Source organism: Solanum verrucosum, unplaced genomic scaffold, assembly GCF_900185275.1.
Source record: "Solanum verrucosum unplaced genomic scaffold, falcon-dt-bn FXZP01000284.1, whole genome shotgun sequence".
Classification (NCBI taxonomy): domain Eukaryota; kingdom Viridiplantae; phylum Streptophyta; class Magnoliopsida; order Solanales; family Solanaceae; genus Solanum; species Solanum verrucosum.
Genome location: NW_026019936.1, coordinates 605,960 through 627,203, shown reverse-complemented (window position 1 = coordinate 627,203; position 21,244 = coordinate 605,960). Strand labels below are relative to the sequence as shown.

Here is a 21,244-nt window from a genome sequence, read left to right as displayed (position 1 = left end):
TTTCTTAATATATATATGTGCAACTTGATGTTGTTTTCTTATAAAAAAAAATTATAACTCGAAGTGACGTGAATTATGGTGAGGTTATATGTATTGTTTTTTCAAGTCATTATGGAGGATTTGTATAGTTTTTGTAAAAAAAAAGTGTCTGAAATTCATATCATAAAAAAGTTCATGTACTAACATACACGAAAAACTGAGAAAATCACATAATTCTTATTGGGTGACCCTTAAATGCTAAACAAGTGGCGTGAATTATAGTGAGGCTATAAATACTGTTTCCCCAAGTCATTACAGAAGGTCGTGTAAAGTTTTTGCAAGTGTACGAAATTCATATCACCGTAAAATTTATGTACTAATACACGAAAAATTGAAATAATCGTCTAATTTCTATTGAATGAGACCTAAATGATTAAAAAAATGGTGTAAATCATGGCGAGGCTATAGGTATTGTTCCGCTAGGTCATTACGGGTGGTCATGTAAAGTTTTTGCAAAAAAGTGCCCAAAATCTGTATCACAAAAAAATTCATGTATTAACATATATGAAAAACTGAGAAATTCGCTCAACTTTTGTTGAGTGACCCTTAAATGCCAAAAAAGTGATGTGAATCATGGTGAGGCTGTAGGTATTGTTCCCTAGGTCATTACAGAGAGTCCTTTAAATTTTTGCAAAAAAAGTGCCTGAAATTCATGTACTAACACACACGAAAAAACGGAGAAAATCGCATAACTCCTGTTGAGTGGACCCTAAATGCTAAAAAAGTGGTGTGAATCATAGTGAGACTAGGTGTTATTCCCTCAAGTCATTATGGAGGGTCTTATAAAGTTTTTGCAAAAAATGTCTGAAATTCATATCACCCAAAAGTTCATGTACTTAACACGCGAAAAACGAAAATAAAAATAAAAATTGCCTAATTACTATTTAGTGACCCCTAAATGCTAAAAAGTGGCACAAATCATTATCCTGTACAAATTTTCTAAAAAAGGGCCTAAAATCCTATCACGAAATTGAAATTTAGAATTGTCTCAAATTTTCGTGAGTATTAACACACAAAAGGCGGACGTCCCTTTTTTGGAGTTTGTGTCATGAAACAAGAATTCAAAATTCAAAATTATCTTTATTTTTCATTTGTATTAGTTCATAAATTATTCAAAATATGTGTAACTAGCTCTATTTAGGCTCAAAATTTTGTGGATCCCTTAGTGACAATACATCAAATGATACTCACTATTTTTTGTATTGAAATTTATATGTCACGAAATAAGAATTTAAAATTATCTTAGTTTTCATGGTATTATTAGTCCACGAATTATTTGAATTATATGCTATCGACTCTGTTTCGATAAGAATTAACAACATGAAACTCCAAAATATACAAGGTGCTGCAAATAAAAACAAAAAAAATAAAAATCAACAAGAGATAATGCCCCTTGATGTAAAAAGATACTTAAATTACTATTTACATAATATACAAGATCTGTTAGAATTGGAGATTTTCAATTTGGATTTCACCACTACACATAAAGAACCAAATGCTTAGAGGATGTTCATATAGCATTGTACTGATAATGTCATATAATATTTTGAGCTGCTGCTGCTGCTGCTGCTACTGCTAAAGCATGGTTGTTATGATCATTGAAGCTTGTTGAAGAGAACTCTTCGTAAGAGGCACCCGCCCTTGGTTGCTATTCTTCTGCATTTGTTTCTCAAGGACACCATGAACAGACGAAGGATCACATATTTTCACAGATACGCCAGATAGTCTACCCGGTTTCTGCATCAGAATCCAAATTCTTTCGGCTTTGAAGAAGGCCTTCATCCCATTCCTCAATACTCCTATAGAACATGAGGATTACATTAATAACATAAGAAGTGTACTTAACAATAGAAAAAGAGTACTTGGGTAAGCATCATAGAAGAGCCCAGAAATCATGAAGATCGAGAAAGATAAGTCGAATTAGTGGACCAGTTTCTTGGTCACAACGAGTCAAACAGATCAAAATTCAGCTAGCACTACCGGTAAAAAAAAGGTGAAACCCCATACAGATGTACAATCAACTTGGTTCATCTGGTGCCAAGGGGGTGGTTCATCCACCTCAGACATGTAACGAGTTAGCAACCTAACAGGGTGCTTGATACATTTGTCTTATAGGTTATCGATTAGGAGAATAGTCTGTGACTCTGCATTAGTCCCTTCACTAACTCCTCCTAAACCCACAGCCATTGTATATCAATATCGAGTGTCTAAGCATTGCACTATTCCCAATTTAAATGAAATTTATATGCAGATATCAGAGAACTAGTTCATGTAAACGTAAATATGCAGAATGAAACGTGCATCAAATTCTGAAAAATAAAAACATAAGGTAGCACATTTGGCACAGACGGGAGTTCAAGGAATGAAGGATGAGACAAATTTCTGCAATCGGCAGGTATTAGCATGACCTCTCTTCACCTTATATCCTAGGTTTATAATTGGAAGAACTATGGAGCCTTAACTCTGTTTTTATGACGGACAGATGTACTGCAGATATTTGAGTCATGCAAGCCTAGGAACTTCAAAAGATGTAAGATTTAAGACGGTAAATCACACAATGTTGCCTATTTCAATTAGGAAATGAACATTATTTCAGTGTTAACCCAACTTTAAATTCCAGTTCAGCTTTTGTATTTTAAGGTGTAAAAACGATGCCTGAATTAGAAAAGTTGAGAACTAAACATACATACCTCGTCCCATCAATGTTGATACAAAGAAATTGACCATGGCGCAATCCATCTTTAAAGTGACCAAAGAAAACATCACCAAGTTTGGAATAGAAACGGCCTTCTCCATTAGCCTTTCCCTTCCAGAAGTTCGCAAACCATCGATCCCCAGTATGAAAGTAAAACCATCCCTATATACAGTTAAAGAATGTTATTTGTTTAGACAATGACAGCTAGGACGATCCAAACTTTTCCAGAGAAAGGAAAGTGTGCAAAATCTGCTTGACAAGTGATATCCACGGCATCTACAATTTTTTATTTGAACATTACTAAATAAACTATCATAGACCGAAACACAAAGGAATCGTCACTAGCATGAGAACAGTAGTAGGAGATACAAAGGAGTTTTCCATAATAGTTGTCTACAATAGGGATCGGCATTGAACCCCTATTTGTTCAACACAACACAAGATGAGGTCTCATGATGCATGTTATTTGCTGACCATATTAAGTTAATTGACGAAATCAACAAGGTTGTCGACCAAAAAATTGAACTATGGAGAATCATTTCTGAGAGTAGTGGTTTTAGGACAAGTAGAGTATGGCTGAATACATGTACTGCTAGCTTAGTAAGCATGAGAAGAGCGATGTTGAGGTAAAAGAGACTAGATAGGATTGCGGTGCCAAGATGCAAACAATTTATACATTTAGGCTGTTGTTCCAAGAGAATGGAATGATAAACGAAGATGTCATCACTAGCTAGCTGCGTCAGATCTTCCTTAATTGATAGGCGTTCAATGGATAATGCCAAGATCAACTAGTGAGTTGTTGGCATGTTGAAACAGTTCGGGCAGATGTATCAGCCACAAGTAGATGGAGAATAATTCCTACATGCATATGGTGGACCATCTGGAAGGAAAGAAACTCTAGATGTTTCGGAATAGATATAATTCTACCCAAAAGATCCGAGTTGAATTGTATTTTATTTTTTCACTTTTGGTGTAATGAAAATTATACAGATCATTCAGTATCATTTTTGGAAGTTTTAGAATCCTTGAAAGAAGAATCAAGGATGCAATAGTGCTGTCTTGTGTTTGTAAATATGGCACCCATCACTGCCTTTCTGCTGAAGTTTATAATACCTGCTACCATTCTCAAAGAATCAACTTCACCAATTCTCATTATGAAACCAAACATGGATGAATTGGCACAGATCCAGAAGTTACACGAAAGATACCACAAATACAAAGTATTTCTCCAAAATACTTCAGAATTCTTGAAAACAATTGTTATCAAGTTCAACTCAATTGATGCTTGAAAAGCAAATAATGGGAATAATTTGGATAGAGTCTGGTTTGTTTTTTGATGAAGTAAGAATTTATTGATGTAAATGGGAGTATGATATACAAAACCAATATGCAGAAGGTGGATAATCTCAAACATGATCCTTAAAAGAGACACCCAGTCTTCCAAACGTAAATATAGTAGGTAAAAAGTTTGACCAAAAACCAACACGCTCTTCTAATGCACAAACGAGTATCCACATTCTCAAAAAGCTCTCGGGTTCTTTTTCTACTATAGTCCACGTGTGTGCCAAGGAAGCCTCTTTTGCATGCTGGTTGGTATATTTCGAAAAGGTGTTGCACTATCCATGGTGTTTTTTTTTAAAATAAAGGTAACAGAATTTTTTCATTAACTGACGGAATCCATGATGTGTTGAAATACTATAACTTTCTGAAACATCAGGAAATATAGAATGAGAAGCTGATAACGTGCAGCAGAAGTGCACCCACACTAGTTTTTGTATAGTAAATTAATAGAGAACTATCAAACTCTGAAAAGCACTTAAGGATTATTAGTACCTTTCCATGCATGAGATCATCTCTCCATGAACCCCGATAAGTATCACCGTTATTGAAGTAAAATGTACCCAACCCTGACTTCTTCCCGTAGCGCCACATACCATCGTATTTGCTTCCATCCTCAAGAGATAGGCAGCCCTATAGAATTCAAAATTCACTTCATCCGGACAAACACAAGAAAAAAAATATACTCATCATCCCAAAGTTGAGCGGCAGGGTTCAGAGCATGAAGGTCAATGCATCTAATCTACAGTGTAAATTCAGATAACGATTTTTTTAAAATAAAGTTTACGTACTGCTAAAGTATATTAAAAGTACTAGAAATCATAAAATTTTATGTTGAAATTATTCAAAAAGATGTTTCATAATACTTTGGTAAAAGAAAAAAACTGTTTTGCACTGTATGTCGAAAAAAAAAAGCAACCCGGAAAACAGGTCTTCTGAGACTGTAATAGATAGATCAAAGTACCTTTCCTTCTGGAAGGCCTCCTTCAATGCGACCTCTGTATATACCTCCCCTGTATTTCATTTCAACTACAGGAATCCACTTCTTTTTTGAATCCCGTTCAGCTTCCTGAGTATGATGATAAAAAATATATTTAACTTGGCATCAAAACTCTCCAATGTAATTGTACCTTGTCATATAACCAACCAACACACTAAGATGTCTAGCTTCCTCTATACATGGATAAATTTGAGGTGGAGGGAGAAGAAAATGGATCTGGTGTCCTACAGCTTCAACTATGGACAAGCACCAAAACACAAATTCATATTTGCTCAGTGAAATCATGGACCCACAAGTGATTTATGATTGCGTAAAAAGGACAGCCCGGTACACAAAGCATCTTGCGTTAGCAGGGTCCGGGGAAGGCGGCACCCCAAGGGGTGTGACATAGACAACCTACCCTTATGATTGAGTAAAGAAAAATGAATAAGATCCAGTAAGTCATTAACATTTACTTTTCCTTTTCTTGATTTCTACTTGTATTGAGGCCCATTTACCAGAACATAAATTTGCATTTGTAAATAATCAACAGCAGAAGTTGATATAACACCTCTAATTTTCTTCATAATTAGAAACAGTATCCATCATTTCTAATTCATAAGGTATCTGTTGCACATAGATCAGTTAGATAAGTGGGGAAAAAATGCACAATTCCACCAGCTAATCTAACACTCCATCAAAATTATCAAATTTAAAGAAACTTGAGACAATTGATTATAAACTATAATGTAGAAAGAAGTTTGTGTAATTATCTACTGAACTATTTCTAAGCAACTTATAAACTATCTAAATTGGCAAGTTTTTTTATGATAAAGTTAAATTTGATTATGTACAGCACTAAAATTAGGCTATTGAATCTTATTTAGGAGTAATCTTTGGTATGGCACTAATATCATCACTACGATTGCTTTGGTATCCCGGGAGGCTGGGAAAAGAGCTGTTTTCTTAAGTCTGCAGGAGGTTTGGGGCTGATCAACCCGGCTTTGTGGAATAAGGCAGCACTGACCATAGCTTGTTGGGACCTGGCCCATACGGCAGATAAGATGTGGATAAAGTGGATCCATTCTTACTACATGAAAGGACAACAATGGAATGACCTAAGAATTCCAGCTCAAGCAAGCTGGCTGTTAAGGAAAATTGTGGAAATGAAGCAATACATGCACTCTGTTCAGAGGATTTCCAAGAATGGCAGCTTAACAAAACAGGTGTATCTTCAGATGCTAGGTGACTGTCCTAGAGCAACATGGAATGTCTGATGTTTGACAACAACGCGAGACCAAAGGCTAGGTTTACACTATGGATGCAGGTTTAGGGGAGATTACTCAGATACTCAGAGCAGATAGACTACTCAAATGGGGTCCGACTGTGGACACAACATGTAATCTCTGTCAAGCTTTTGAGGAAACCAGGGAGCATCTATTTGTTCACTGTCAATTACTAAGCAGCTGTGGGCTGATGTAATGAGATCGATGAAAAGAAACACCTTCACTGCTACCAACTGGGATCACTACCAAGATTGAATAATCAGGAAGTCCAACGGGAAATCCAAAGAGGCTCAGTTATTCAAGATGATTAGCACTGAAGTCATACATGCCATTTGGATTGAGAGGAACCAAAGGATTTTTTAGAGAAAGTGTAGGATGCCAGATTGAATAGCAAGAGAAATAGCTTTTGTAAGTAACGTGAGAGCTACAATTAGAACTAGACATATAGTACAGTGTTTACTTTTCTAGTTAATTGGAGTAAGGTTATAGAGCATAGATACTGTTGATAGCTGCTGTGATAGTGAGCTATGACTTTGTAATTTGTTACACTTGGTGATTAATAAAATGATAGTTACGAAAAAAAATTGGCTATTTACCAGCATAGAGGCTGCCCGAGTAGACAGAACTCCTTTCCTTTTTGGGGCACTGGCATAGCTTTTTTCAATTAAGGAAAGGTTAGAGTTGTAACCATCTGAAATAATTTCACTGTATTCTTCATCCACTTCATCCTGAGATAGATTTGAGACATCTCTAGGCTGTGCACCTTTACTTTCTTCAGATTTCCTCCCTGAATTTCTTGAGTTTGAGGAACCTGGACTAGTTTGCAACTGTTCTTTATGCTTTACACCAACTGGAAGTTTGTAGGTGCTGGTATTGTCAACAGTGGTTTTGGCTTCCAAGTTCTCGGTCCCTTCTGTAGCTAAGCCTTCTGAACTGTCTTTTCCTGGCCCCGGATTCCATCTTGTGAGCAGCTCTCTTTTGAAAACAAGAGGTGCTGCAAAATTCAGTCTGGTCAAGATTTCACTATTCCATTATAAGCTCATAACTTTGATTCGCTTATCTAATAAAACTTGTTGTCCACTTTAATCTTATTGCAGTTGATGAATATTTATTGCATTCATGTCAAGATGCTACTGCATGAAAAACTGAGTCTACCTAAAACAAAAATAATTATGTACCTTCAGTTGCAATGTCAATATTTGACAGTTCAATCTTCCTTTCATCAGAGACATTATTATAATCTCTGCATAGCAACAAAATTTCTCTAAGAGCAAGCACAATAAGACGTCCAAGAATGATTTCAAAGGTGAATTTAGATAGTTCTAAAAGAGTAGAAGAAGACCTCAAAAAGGATGTTTCTTCACCATTGGTAGGAAATAATGCCGACAGTTCCCCAGAATAGATGGACATATCCTCAGGTGCATTATCCATAGAAACAATTTCTGCCATATCAGAAGTTTCTGGACTCTCATCAATTTCACTTTCTTTGGCAGTTTGAAGTGGTGGGTCTGGCTTCTTAAGGATATTAAAAATGAAAGGAATATGTTGCGCTAGTCTAGACAATAAGCTACTTTTTTCAGATGGTTCCTGTGTAGCATACCTACAAATAATAAATACTCAAGAATTAGGATTTTAGATAGTAGTGCGAATTCGCTAAAAGAACAGGTTGAACTCCATAGCAAATCATTTGATATAACATCTGAAGTGAATAGTGTGCCAACAAATAATGGAACCAGACGGAAAGAAACACACAGTATACATGCACACAAACAAAAACAAAAAAAGGCAAGAGGATACAATTCCAGTATCTGATATCAACCAATAGCAGGCACTAGACATTCACTGATTAGTCAGTAAAGCACATAAAATAAAGAAAGACTTCCTCTCAATAAAAGGAAAATTTGCACCTAGCAGGAAAATTCCAAATGCATATTCTTCTTTGATCAGTTGATCGCATTCTATAATAAGCAAGGAAATAGAGCTTAATACATATTTGAGCCAAGTTAGGATATCATATTCCAAGAATTACAGTATCAACATGCATTTGTAGTGAATAAAAGACTGTACATTACACCCTTCGGGGCGGCCCAGTGGTTTGGGCTTGGGACTTCCATGTTGGAGGTCTCAGGTTCGAAACCCCTTGACAGCGAAAGCAAGGGGTTTGCCTTTTGGGTCGAGCTCGTCGCACCGGGCTTGCCTAGTGCGGATTACCTCTCCTATGTGGTTTGCGAGCTATTGCATAGGAGCGGGGCTTTTACCCTGTGCGCACCCAAAGGGTAGCGGCTGCGGGTTTCCCTTGTCATCAAAAAAAAAAAGACTATACATTACACTTACCTATAAGGCAAGAACACAGAATCCTGGTATCATTCAGTTAAAAGAAAATTATACTGAACCATAAAAGACATTATCACTATTTCTTATCATTTTTCTAGTTAGAGAGTCTTAATTTTTATTTAGAGCTAGAATACTACTTGTTTCAGAAGTTCTAGCTAGCTCCATTTATCATTAATAGGGCCCTTATGTAAGGATAATTTCCTTAAAAGAAATAAAAAGAAACCATATATTTATTGGACAGGAATGGGGATGTGATGGAAGTGACGCAGGCGACAGAGGATCAAGTGGTGTTTGTTTCAGAAACAGGTGAAAAAAATTTGAAAATATATTTTGCCGGCAACATTTTTTTTTAACCAAAGCACCAAGAAAAAATCAGAGCTGCAATATAGTTATATATGTCAGATATGGCGTGTTCTTAAAACTGATTTGCGGTAAAATGACCAACGACAGACAGTTTGAATGCTGCAGTAACCTATTGCAAGGGTCAGAGACACAAGGGGAGAGGAAGGACTATCCTTTTATATATATTTCTGACAATTTGTACAAAAAAGAAATTATAGATGCTTTACGGATACGGCATTATCCTTAGCTTAGGACTTTTTGTAAATGACTTTGACAATGTACAGGGACTTCATAGACTCCTACGTGTCCAAAGAAATTAGACCACAGAAAGTATGAACATTTCCGGTCAACTTGGTGCTGTAGTTTGCCACTTTGCCCACTGGAAAAGGAAAATTCTACAACACTGATGGTCCAACAAACAACAATATAAATATTAAAGAGTTTCTAAGCTTCTATAGATTTAAAGATCCTACATCCTCTGGTACTAATGATGCTTAACTACTAAAGTCGTGGCGTGTGGACAGATTGAAAAAAAACTCTAAGATCCTTGACAATACATATGAGGAATTTAGAGAATAATGGAAGCAATCTTATGGTTCCTCCTCGTGTACCTGATATATGTATACTAGTCACTCTACACTTCTCTAACGCGCTGTTAATGTACTATGCGCTAAAAGATGAGATATATCCTTTATTCAAAGGAAACTTTAGTATCTACTCTTACAGCTCATGCCATCAGTTTGATTGACAGCGATGTGTTTACAACATTCTTCTGATACTTCAAAATATAATGTAAGATGCATAAGTAGCTGGCATTAACATCCTCTCCATCTAACTGGAACTAAGAGGAACTTCCTGCAGCTTGAAACTATGAAGGTCTCTAGTACAATAAGTAACTCCAGATATCTCTCCTATAGTGGTCTCTGAATAGTAACATTTTTAATGATGTCAACAACATATGTAGTTAACTGCTATTGATATCTTAAAGCAATTTTCTTAGTTTTTCCCTTTGATAAGTTGATGATGTCACATATCGTATTGGTGCAGGGTGCATGAAATCAAGGCTCGCCCCTGGAGTCCTGGAGTCCTGTGTGATAAGAATGTACCACTAAAACTTAAAGATAAGTTCTACATAGTAGTGGTTAGGCCGACTATGTTGTACAGTGCAAAGTGTTGACCAGTTAAGAACTCTCGTTTTCAAAAGATGAGAGTTAGGGAAATGAGGTGAATGTGTGGTCATACTAGCAGAGATAAGATTAGGAATGAAGGTTCCGGGACAAGGAGGGAGTGACCTCCGTGGTAGACAAGACGAGGAAAGCTAGGCTGATATGGTTTGAGCATGTGAAGAGGAGATGCACAGATGCCCTAGTGAGGAAGTGTGACAGGTTGACTGGTAGATTTGAGAGGTAGAGATAGACGAAAGAAGTATGGGTAGAGGTGATACGTGACATCTTCAGCTTGCCGAGGAGGCGAGGACATGACCTTAGATAGGAGGATATGGAAGTCACATATTGGGGTAGAAGGTTAGTAGGTAGTTGAGTGTTGTCTCGCTTTCCATCAAGATAGATCTGATGGCAGTTTGGTGCACCATACCTATTTTTACATTCATACCAGTAGTAGTAGCATTATTCTCGTAGTTTCTTGTCCTAACTCCTACGATTTCTGTTACTACCCATTGCTTCCTGTGCTTTGTTTATCGCATTATATGGCTATTGTTACTATTCCTTGTTTTTTAAAAGCTATATAATGTTTTCCCGATTATTTGTTATGTCCTTTTTACTTTCGTAAATATTTTTTTCAAACTACTTTGATATGTGATACTTGAGCTAAGGATCTTTCTAAAACAGCCTCTCTACCTCCACGAGGTAAGAGTAAGGTCTACATACGCTCTACCCTTCCAAGACGGCAAGACCCCACCTATGGGATTACACTGGTTATGTTGTTGGTGTCCCTTTGATAAGTTACTCCTCTTAACCATTTTGTACAGAACAATTACAGCTCAGTTCACAATCGTCATCATCATCCCACCACCCACGTGTCCCAGGTGACTACCCTATAATGAGGAGATCAATTCATATAATGCACATTCATCAAGTGCCAGAAGCAAAGTACAGGAGGATCTATTTGTAGAGTAGCAAGTCCAAAACAAGATAGATCTCATAAAACAGCTATAACAACTCTAACAAAAAGATGAGGATAGAATTTGGCTCAGCATTCGTTAAGACAACTTACCCACATGTCACTATAGTAGTAACTATTAAATTTGGCTCCATATTGGCTTCCTGGACAATTGATATCACAATGTCTCCATTACATCCAGTAGTTTGGCGAAACGTGCGCAAGATGCTACACACATCACTGGAACTTACAACACCTGAACTTGCAATGATGCATATAACCACACCATTTGACCCCTGACAAAGAACATAAGCAAAAAGGATAAAGGCATCAAAATGGAGGCCAAAAGACCACAAGGTTGAGAGAGAGACAGAGATAGAGAGAGAAATCATAATAGTTTACAGGAAATACCTTCAATAAAACTTGTGAAAGAAGTGATTAATTTAAAAGGATATAATAAACTTGATTGAAGTCATAAGTTCAAAGCAGGAATAACTAGCTGTCAAGTATGTGGATGGATGGGAAAGGAAAGCATATACGCTAACAAGTAGTTGAACTATTTCTGACCTTTACTCCCAAACCAAGGAATGGGCAGTCGTATACAGCTCGCAGAATTGAAGTTTCAACATTGTAGCCAGCTCCAAATCCAGTTTTTGCCTCTTTGTAGCTCTCAAGAATCTGAAAATAATCACTTTAGCCTTTAATTTGAGCAGACAAAAAACTTAAGAAAATGTATGAAGTTCCGCAACAGAATCTTCAAAATTCATTTGGTTCAATGCACCAAGAGAAAGGGGTCCACTTTAAAGAACTTTTGGATTGAAATGGTCCAATTTTTTTATCTAGAGTATATTACTTCAACATCCACTAATTTCTTCTTCTACTCACCAATAAGATCTAATTCAATTTGTCTGAATACAAGGTGAATGAATTTACTTTCTCCACACTTGTGGGACTACAATGGGTATGCTGTTGTTGTCTGAATACAAGGTGAATGAATTTACTTTCTGTTCCTTCTCCTACTCATGAATTTTCTTCTCCTTTTCTTCATTTTTTTCTTCCTTCTTTCCATTCTTCCAAGAAAATTCATTTCAACTCTTATTTTTTTATGAAGTCATCTAAACTCCTATTAAGTGACACCTTTACTAAGAACTAACAGAAGGTGCAATTTTCAACCTTTACAAAAGTTGAAAGACAACCAAAAATATTGCCTCAAGAGTGAAGAAATTCACTAAGTTGTACATAACCGCGATTTCCAAGGATAAGAACTTATTGTACATGAACTACTAGAGATAACACACTCCAAATAAAAATCCATTTTATCAGCAGTTCAACTTAATTATGCAAAATAAGACTATAGTTCTTACTTTTATTAGCTCTGGACCACTCAGTTCTTTTGTACCACAATTTGTCGCATCTAAAAGCTTTATGTGGTCCTCCTGTTATTGTTGCAAGTTTACAGAGAGACAGATATTAGATAAATTCATTAATCAAAAGTTGTAAAAGAACTAAGAAAACAAGAGCCAGAAAGCAGTAAAAAGAAGAAAAGGAAAAGAGAGGAAAAAATCCTCAAGAGATTTATTGGAAGAAAAAAACAACTTACAGACATAAGAATTGAAATGGCATTAACAGCCATCAGAACAGCATTATATGAAGTCTTCAAAGCTTCATCAAGAGTTAAAAGATCTTTTTTGAGGAGACCATCAGTGTCAATAACTGCAAACCCAAATAAACAAACATCACAATTTTGGAACAATGGCAGAGTTGCTAACAAACTCTTCTTTCTATAAAGTAATAAATTTTGTTAGAAGTTTGGGCATAAAAATGCCCGCATACAAGTGTACCAATAAGTAGTAAAACCTAAAAAAAGATATGATTCTCTACAAACAACACCCAATCTTCAAAAAACATCATATTATGCATTCAGGAATTAAAGCTCAATTTCAGAATAGTTGAACCATTACTAGCAAAGCTGTTAATTTTCACAAATAATCAATTAAATTGATCTCAATAACTTTTGTAGCCATGCAAAGCTTTAACAGCATGTAATTAAAGTAATGGTGAAGTAGACATGTGCTCGTTAAAACTTCGAATGGATGAGTGTGCACTAAATGAACAGTGTAGAAGCAACGACCTCCTATGTTATTAGTATCATCAATTTGTATGAACTGCAGATAAGCTAAAACAGTAATATGCAAAGTTCAACTGACCTATACAAATGGTTGCATGCTTTTGAAGCCTGTCAATCAAATCTGTGACCTGTAAATAGGATGAACCATAAAAAATATTGGTCGAAGACAAGGCTGGTAATATTGTGAAAATGTTTTGACAGGTATGACATGTACAATATGTGTATCTCGGGTATCTTCATTACTTTAAAGTAGGACAACAAATTGTTAGTCCATACAACATTGTCAAATGCAGTGTTTAGGGGAGAACGAAGCGGAAAAAACCGACAAGGTCTTGCTTCAGGCTTTAAGTGAAGCGAAGCGCGCTCACTTCATTGAAGTGAAGCACAATTTTAAAAAAAGACAAAAATATATAAGCAAAAATTCATATTAAAAACTAAAAGAAGGTTCCCCTTTAGTTGTCTTGTCACAAAACAGACATACAACTGTTGTCCTATTGGTCTCCCTAACTTTTTTCCCCGTATTTTCATGCCGGGTCAGCCATTTTTAATCGCAGATAAGATTTAAGAAAAATAATCAACATTATATTTTTATCACTGTTAAGAAAAAATTTAGCAACATTTCAGTCATTGTTAAGAAACAAAACAATTCAGCGATATATATTTTAATCTGAGAAAAAAATAATCAGCAACATATAATTTTAATATTCAAACTAAACAGGAAAAAGGAAAACAGAGTAATGAACAGAGTAGAAAGAAAGAAGAAAAATCCTAGGCTAGCAGTGTCACTGCACCAGAAAGAAGAAGACCAAGAAGAAAGAAAAGAGAAAAAGTACTGGAAGGAAAGAGTACACTGAAACCTAATTATTCTGATTTCTTAAGGACCAGGTAAGTTGCGACTCTTTTTATTCTTTAAAATCGATCACTTATAATTTTAAAAAAAATAAAAGCGCTGCTTTTCTTGCTTTGCTGCTTCTGGTCGCATCGCGCTTCTATCCCAGAAGCGGCCACTTCTTTTCACATGCCTCGCCAGCTGAAGCGCTGAACCCTCGCTTCGCTTCACCGCTTAAAGCAATGAAGTGCTCGCTTTCCCGAACACTGGTCAAATGGCTCGTATTCTATACAACCAATGAGGATTTTAAAATAAAATTGCTTCGTTCATGAATCAATTTCGTTCTTCGTCTTTTTTCTCCTAATATCCTTCCACGAAAAGATTTATTCAGAAGCATCATTTACCAAAAAAAAAAGTATAATACCTCATCATAGCGGCTTCGTCCTTCAAAGCTGAAAGGTTTCAGGATGATGCCGATGGCTAGTCCATTTGTGGACTTTAATTTCCTTATAATATCAAGTGCTGGGACATGATCGGTGCCATAAGCTGCACTAGCCACCTAAAGAAGCAACAAGGAAAACAACAATTTCGGCTATAAAAAAAATAATTAAAGCAACTGAAATTGAGATGGTCAAAAAGAAAATGTTCCTTTACAGGTCTTCCAAATTTTCATTTCCTTTTATACTAGCACAGGCATAGTTTCTCAAAAAAATTATCAGCCGTAATTAAAAGTTGTAAGACTCCAGACTGATATTTCAGTTGACTTTATCATTACTAAGTGAAGCCAATTCAACTTCTTCCGTTCTTATTTTGCTAAAGGTTTCATTCAATACTCTCAAAAATTTGAAAAAAATACAATTCTGACTTATCTATCAAACTGTTCGATAGGACAGTATCTATTTGAAAGCAAAGGTAAATCAGAGGCAAAACAGATTTCTGCATCTCTTTAGCTACAAAAACTTGAGGTCTCTTAAGGTAGAAATCATCCACATTTCTTTGTAAGAAAGGATCTGACCCTAAACATAAAGTAGCATTGTAGCTAAAGACATTCAAAAGCAACAATATCTTTATAGGAGCTTAATGGTTCAAGCATCGTTGGTCATAGTAGCACTGTGTAGCTTGTGACGTAAATTATGCCAGTACTTGGTTTAGTGGTTTATCAAGGTACTTCTCAGCAACTCAAAAGGGAGGATTGATCAGGTTATGGCTACAGTACATATTCCAACATTCGTGAAGGTTTAAAAGGCACTTGTTAACTTAGGTAGACAGGAGGAAGTAAGGCGAAGCATATATGTCTAATTGCTTACTCTTTGAAACATGTTCTAAGATTTATAAAATTAGTTTCTAGTGCTGCAGCTTCTGCAAATACCTTAAGGAAGAACTCAAGGGAAGATTCCTAATGTTTCTCTTCTTTCACCTCTTTGTTACTCATCTGCTGCAATGCTGGACAGACTTCAGATATGATTTCTTAGATATTCATACAACTAAACCTTATGTTGAAGTCTAAGTAGTATCCTCTAAACTAGAAAATCATTGTAGCCACTGCATATCATGCATGTGTTTGCTCTAATGCCATTCTAATACCACAATACTTTAACCCTCTATATATATAGATGCTGAAGTTACTTTCACAAGCAGGGAAGTAATAGATACTAAACTCAAGATATAGACACAAAATTTTGTTCAAGAACAGAGCAATCCTTGGTCCCTGATCTAATTCATGACCACCTACGCATTTCCTGACTCTTGTCCTCTACTCATGACTGCCTTATCAGAAAACAAAGGAACACCGTCCTTTGTTACCCATCCAAGTGAATGTTTTCATTAAATTCACATTAGCTAGTACCTTTACTCAATAATCACTGGTAATAAAAGATCTTAGGGATAAGAGTTGAGGAATGTACAAACAAGTATAACTGCTTTGGAACATGAATTTATTGCTGATGGAACTTCCACAATTCTTGCAGGAACATCTGCAAAAGAAGTTATGAGAAAAGCTTAAGTTCATAACAGATAGAATGGGAGGAGGTAGCAAAGAATAAGATAGACAGAACAGTAGTTGGACAATCTAAGAGCTTGACTCATCTTAAAAGTTATCAAGAAATTTAAAGCTGCGTAAGGATCTCTTGGCATGGGGAAGAATCTAAGCATCCAACCCACCACCTTAGGGCATTGGGTGAAATTGCTCAAGATGTTTATGAAGTTCTTTGAGAACTCTTGCATAACCCATGTGGGATAACTAATTTTTTTAGATGAAGTAAGAATATTATTAACAAAAGAGCATTAACTAGCCCGTATACAAAAGTATCACCAACAAATAAAAAATCTTGCAAAAATACATGATTTTCTACGAAAGCCACCCAATCATATATACAAAAAGTAACTTCATGGGTGCACCAAAATGAACCAAGGGAAAAGAGGCTATTTCTCAAGTGTACGACATCTTGCTCTATTCCATCAAAAGCTCTCCTGTTCTCCTCTCTCCATATGGTTCACACCAGTGCTAAAGGTGCAACTTCACATGCCCAGCATCTCCTCCTGTCTTCTACTAGCCCAGCTAAACATATTTTCTTTCACAGTTCTCGGCATTACCCACTCAAAACCAACCATCTCATCAGCTCCCCCCAACAAAGATGCTACCCGGCAATGTAAGAGTAGGTGATATACGTGGGATAACTATATAATTACAATGGAAACAACTGGGTTAGCGACTTGTACTTTTCTTCTCATTAAGTGCTAGAAAACAACCAACTAATCCCCAGACAACTTCCATATCAAGAAGAGTGAAGATAGATACTATTTTGAGCAAGAAGATGGAAGAGGGAGAACAAAAAGGAAAAAAGGAAAAAAAAAAAACATTTCACCTTCTATAGGCACTTTCTCTTGTAATAGCACCTTCTCTGAGTCTTTCACGAGAATATTCCTGTACATATCATCACAAGAACATCGGCAACATTTCAGAAATTAATACTGCATAATTATGTTTCACATGATTAGCTTTGAGAAAGCATTACGTTCTAGGACAAAATGAAGCCAATTTAGCTTGTTACTTATCTCAAAAAAAAGGGCAATTTATCTTTTACTTTTTTCGATAATTCCAAAAAATGTCATAAAAAGCACAAAGATCCTCCCAAAAACATGACTAAATAGAGATTCCAATAGGAATTGCTTCCTTGGACCAAAATGAATGGAACTAGAAGAACATTATTTTTCCTATATTATGATTTGGGTACTCCACTTCGTCAAATGCTCCTACATTTTTTCTCTTCCAACTTTCCAAGCACTACTAATACTTTCAGCAATTACCCAATATTTATTCTCCACATGGCTCAACTCTCTCCCCCATCACTTGTTGACTAGCAAAGAGTTTCATGCAAATTGCACTCTGGTCCATTGGCATTCCTCCCCTTTCACAATTATTGACATTATACAATGAAACTCAATCCATTTAATCCCAACATCCAACTAACAGAATGCCACTGAGGTTAGAACAACTGAACCATCACTATAACAAAAATAAATAGAAACACTGCACATTTTACTCATTTGCTACTTTTTTGTTGAACGGGTAAGTACTACTTCTCTCCTTTTCTACTTATTGGACAACTGGTGTATCATGTATGTTAGGGCGAGAAGTGGGTCAAACTTACTTCATACTAGTGTTCCTTAAGTATACGAGAAGTTCCTAACAACATTGAACTTCTTAATGTTAAAACAAGGGTGGAAAGGCCATGAAAGTAATTAATTGATGTTCAGCTTACATGTAAGTCGTGTATCAGACAAATGTAATTCTGAAGCATCAAAACGCAGACTTTACCACCCAGCTCAAATCTCCTATAACTTATGTGAGAAATATAGGAAAAGAATATTATTGAATTGTTGTTGTGTACATTATTACATTGAGACCCTATTTATAGACCCTAGAATACAATCCTTTACCAAGTAGGATACTATTTAGTATTCCTATTTCTATTTCTATTACTATTCCTATTCTAATAGGATTGTATAAACCTATTCCTATTCTAATAGAATTGTATAAACATATTCTTATTCTAATAGGATTGTATAAACCTATTCCTATTCTAACACTCCCCCTCAAGCTAGTGCATACAATTCATGTACCTAGCTTGTTACAAATGTAATTAACACGAGGACTGATGAAGGGCTTGGTGAAATCTGCAAGTTGATCACTCGACTTCACAAAATTGACAATCAATCTCAATGTGCTTGGTCTTCTCATGAAATACTGAATTTGATGCATAATGCCGATAAAACACAGAGTGATAAAATTACAGTGTTGGAACTTTCCAAACCAAACTTGCAAAGACTGTTTCAGACCATAGAGTGACTTACGTAATCAACATACAAGGCTACTAAACTCCCCCTGAGCAACAAAATTAGGTGGTTGCTCCATATAGACTTCTTCACAATGCAACGGTCGTAAGTGCTCAAAATCTAGTGTAAAGTATATGGATCATGTTGGAATCACTAGACGAGTTGATATCAGACAAGTCACCGAAAAACTAGCCAGAACATGCTCATATGCCGGAGTATTAGATTTGATGGCTAAAAGTGGTCACAATCTAAGAAATAAAATTATATGGGTAGAGTCGGAATGATGTCACAACCCAACTAGAAAATATAAATTATATAGGATAGTTTGAATTTATGGAACGACCCCATTGAAAAAGAGAAATAATATGGGTAGGGTCAGAATGTTGGCACGACCCTACTGAAAAAGAAACGGGTAGGGTTGGAATGATGGCACAACCCTACGCAAATCAGATTTGAGGAGTCACCGGAAAGACGAATGGAACTATGCAAATCAAATCTGAGGAGTCACTGAAAAGACACATGATGCTATGCAACTCAGATATGAGAAAATAGTTCGAAAAAATCCACGGTACTACACAAATTAAATATGAAAAGTAGTCCGAAAAGATGCACGGTGCTACACAAATAAGATATGCAAAAAAGGTAGTCACCGGAAGGATGTCACGGTGCTACACATATTATATATGAAAAAGTAGTCACTAGAATGATGACACAGTGCTACACAAAAAAGTAGACACCAGAATGATGGCACGGTGCTACAAAAATTAAATATGAAAAAGTAGTCACCGGAATGATAGCACGGTGCTACACAAATTAGATATAAGAAAATAGTCACCGGATAGATACACGGTGACCCAACTTTTGTTAACATAATCATTGGCCAGACGGGTAGCATCTATGGGTGCCACCCGCCGGCAGCGGAAGCTCTTTAATTCTCTACCAAGTTCGTAGAGGCTCTGATACCATGTGAGAAATATAGGAAAAGAATATTATTGAATTGTTGTTGTGTACATTATTACATTGAGACCCTATTTATAGACCCTAGAATACAATCCTTTACCAAGTAGGATACTATTTAGTATTCCTATTTCTATTTCTATTACTATTCCTATTCTAATAGGATTGTATAAACCTATTCCTATTCTAATAGAATTGTATAAACATATTCTTATTCTAATAGGATTGTATAAACCTATTCCTATTCTAACAACTTATAGACGAGAGGATGTATAAACTATCAATTGTATTTACCACTCCCTTCGGTCCAACTATGAAACTCTTTCCATTATGGAACGCGCAAAATGTAAACACCATTCCACTTCTACCCCATTTTCACAGCTTTCAAGAATCAAAATTCATTAAAGTATTCAACTTTCAAACTTTGATGGAATATTTTCTCCATCAAGTTACCTTCTCATCCATTACTCCAATATTTTCCAAACCACAATCAAATTAATAGCCCAAGCTTTTAGGAAATCGAGTTGAGGCATCTGCCCAAGCTTTTAGGAAAAAAGTAAAGTGATTTGCAGTAGTAGTAGAAGTTGTTTTTTAGAAGCTGAAAACGTATGTTTTTTCCTTAAATCACTTTTGGAACCTTGGTAAATCAGCACTTCCACTATTTCTTTCTTCGACCTGCTTTGAAATGTTTTTCCTCGAGTCAAGGGTCTATCTAAAACTACCTCTTTACATCTCAAAAGTAGGGATAAGTTTTGCGTACACTCAACCCTTCCCACACCCCACAAGTGGATTACACTGGGTATGTTGTTGACAAATTACAAATTGATGCTCTAACATTGGTAAAAAAATATGCTTTTCAAATAGGCTAAAACAATTCAGAAACAAACAACAACAATCCTACAAGTGGTGTCTGATGAGGATAGTGTATATGCACGGCGCATAATTTAATACTACCTTAACAATAATCGGGGAAAAAAATATAATAGTCGAAAATTAATAATTCAAAAAGCATACCAAAATCTCAAAGCCGGAGAAAGAGAAGGTGAAGCCAAGCAAAATTCAAGCAGAGCATCTTTCCTGCTTCCAATTCCAAATACCTCCACAAACTCAGTCTCTTCCCACACATTCTTCAAACCGTCTCCCTCCTCAATATCATCATCTTCACAATTCACTTCACAATTATTACTATCTCTACTGTTGAAATTCGAGTTCGTTACCACTCGCACTGGATTCACTCTAGTTCTAACCCTTCGGTATGTAAGTGAGTTGGAATTGAAAGGATTGGCCGGAGAAATAGTACACACGGAGGCGCGTGAAAATGTGGTAAGCCTCGCCGGAATCGGAAGGAGAAGGTCCATAGCAGTAAGCAGAGAGCAATTGGAAAATTGGGGAAGAAGAAGAAAAAGGTGGTAAAAAAATCTAGAAATAAATGCTAGTGTGGTCCTCAAACTATTAACAAATACGATTTAGTCCCTTAACTCTCGCCTCGATCTCCCCTCTCTCCCTTTCTCGTCCCCTCCCTTTCTATCTCTCGCCGTATACAAATTTGGCGAGAGATGGTGGAAACCTCTCTTCTTCCTTTTGTCTATTCGATTTCATATTTAAACTCTCGGTATGCATGAATGAAGAAGAAATATAATATTGTATTAATCGTATTCTGAAAAGAGCATACAACGTGTGATATAGAATGCATACACTTGATACAAGTGTATTCATTCACAGTTAATATAGTTATATTCGTTGATACACTTGATACAATTATATTTGTTGATATACTTGATACAATTATATTTATTGATACACTTGATATAAAATGAATGCACAAAGAATATATATACACACTTGATACACTTATACAGAGTAA

At 36.0% G+C, this 21,244-nt stretch overlaps 1 protein-coding gene across 1 annotated transcript; it reads right to left on the bottom strand.

Moving 5' to 3' along the window:
- Positions 1-1,444: 1,444 nt before the first annotated feature.
- LOC125838262 (protein ACCUMULATION AND REPLICATION OF CHLOROPLASTS 3, chloroplastic) lies at positions 1,445-20,748 on the bottom strand. The gene is made up of 16 exons (XM_049517345.1): positions 20,395-20,748; positions 16,953-17,011; positions 15,997-16,061; positions 14,513-14,647; positions 13,339-13,387; positions 12,732-12,844; positions 12,496-12,567; positions 11,699-11,809; positions 11,246-11,427; positions 7,680-7,937; positions 7,516-7,580; positions 6,934-7,331; positions 5,037-5,141; positions 4,568-4,705; positions 2,730-2,896; positions 1,445-1,838 (listed from the first exon to the last, which is right to left on the bottom strand). Exons 1-16 carry the CDS (start codon positions 20,736-20,738, stop codon positions 1,766-1,768), a joined length of 2,334 nt encoding a protein of 777 aa, XP_049373302.1. The 5' UTR covers positions 20,739-20,748; the 3' UTR covers positions 1,445-1,765.
- Positions 20,749-21,244: the final 496 nt, after the last annotated feature.

What these genes read in the sequence shown, in the direction of transcription:
- LOC125838262 (XM_049517345.1), bottom strand. Translation starts at nt 20,738, where the DNA reads ATGGACCTTCTCCTTCCGATTCCGGCGAGGCTTACCACATTTTCACGC. An exon ending in GACGAAGCCGCTATGATGAG is followed by an intron (nt 13,388 to 14,512) that starts GTATTATACTTT and finishes TCCTATTTACAG; the next exon opens with GTCACAGATTTGATTGACAG. An exon ending in GAGGCCTTCCAGAAGGAAAG is followed by an intron (nt 4,706 to 5,036) that starts GTACTTTGATCT and finishes TGAATTCTATAG; the next exon opens with GGCTGCCTATCTCTTGAGGA.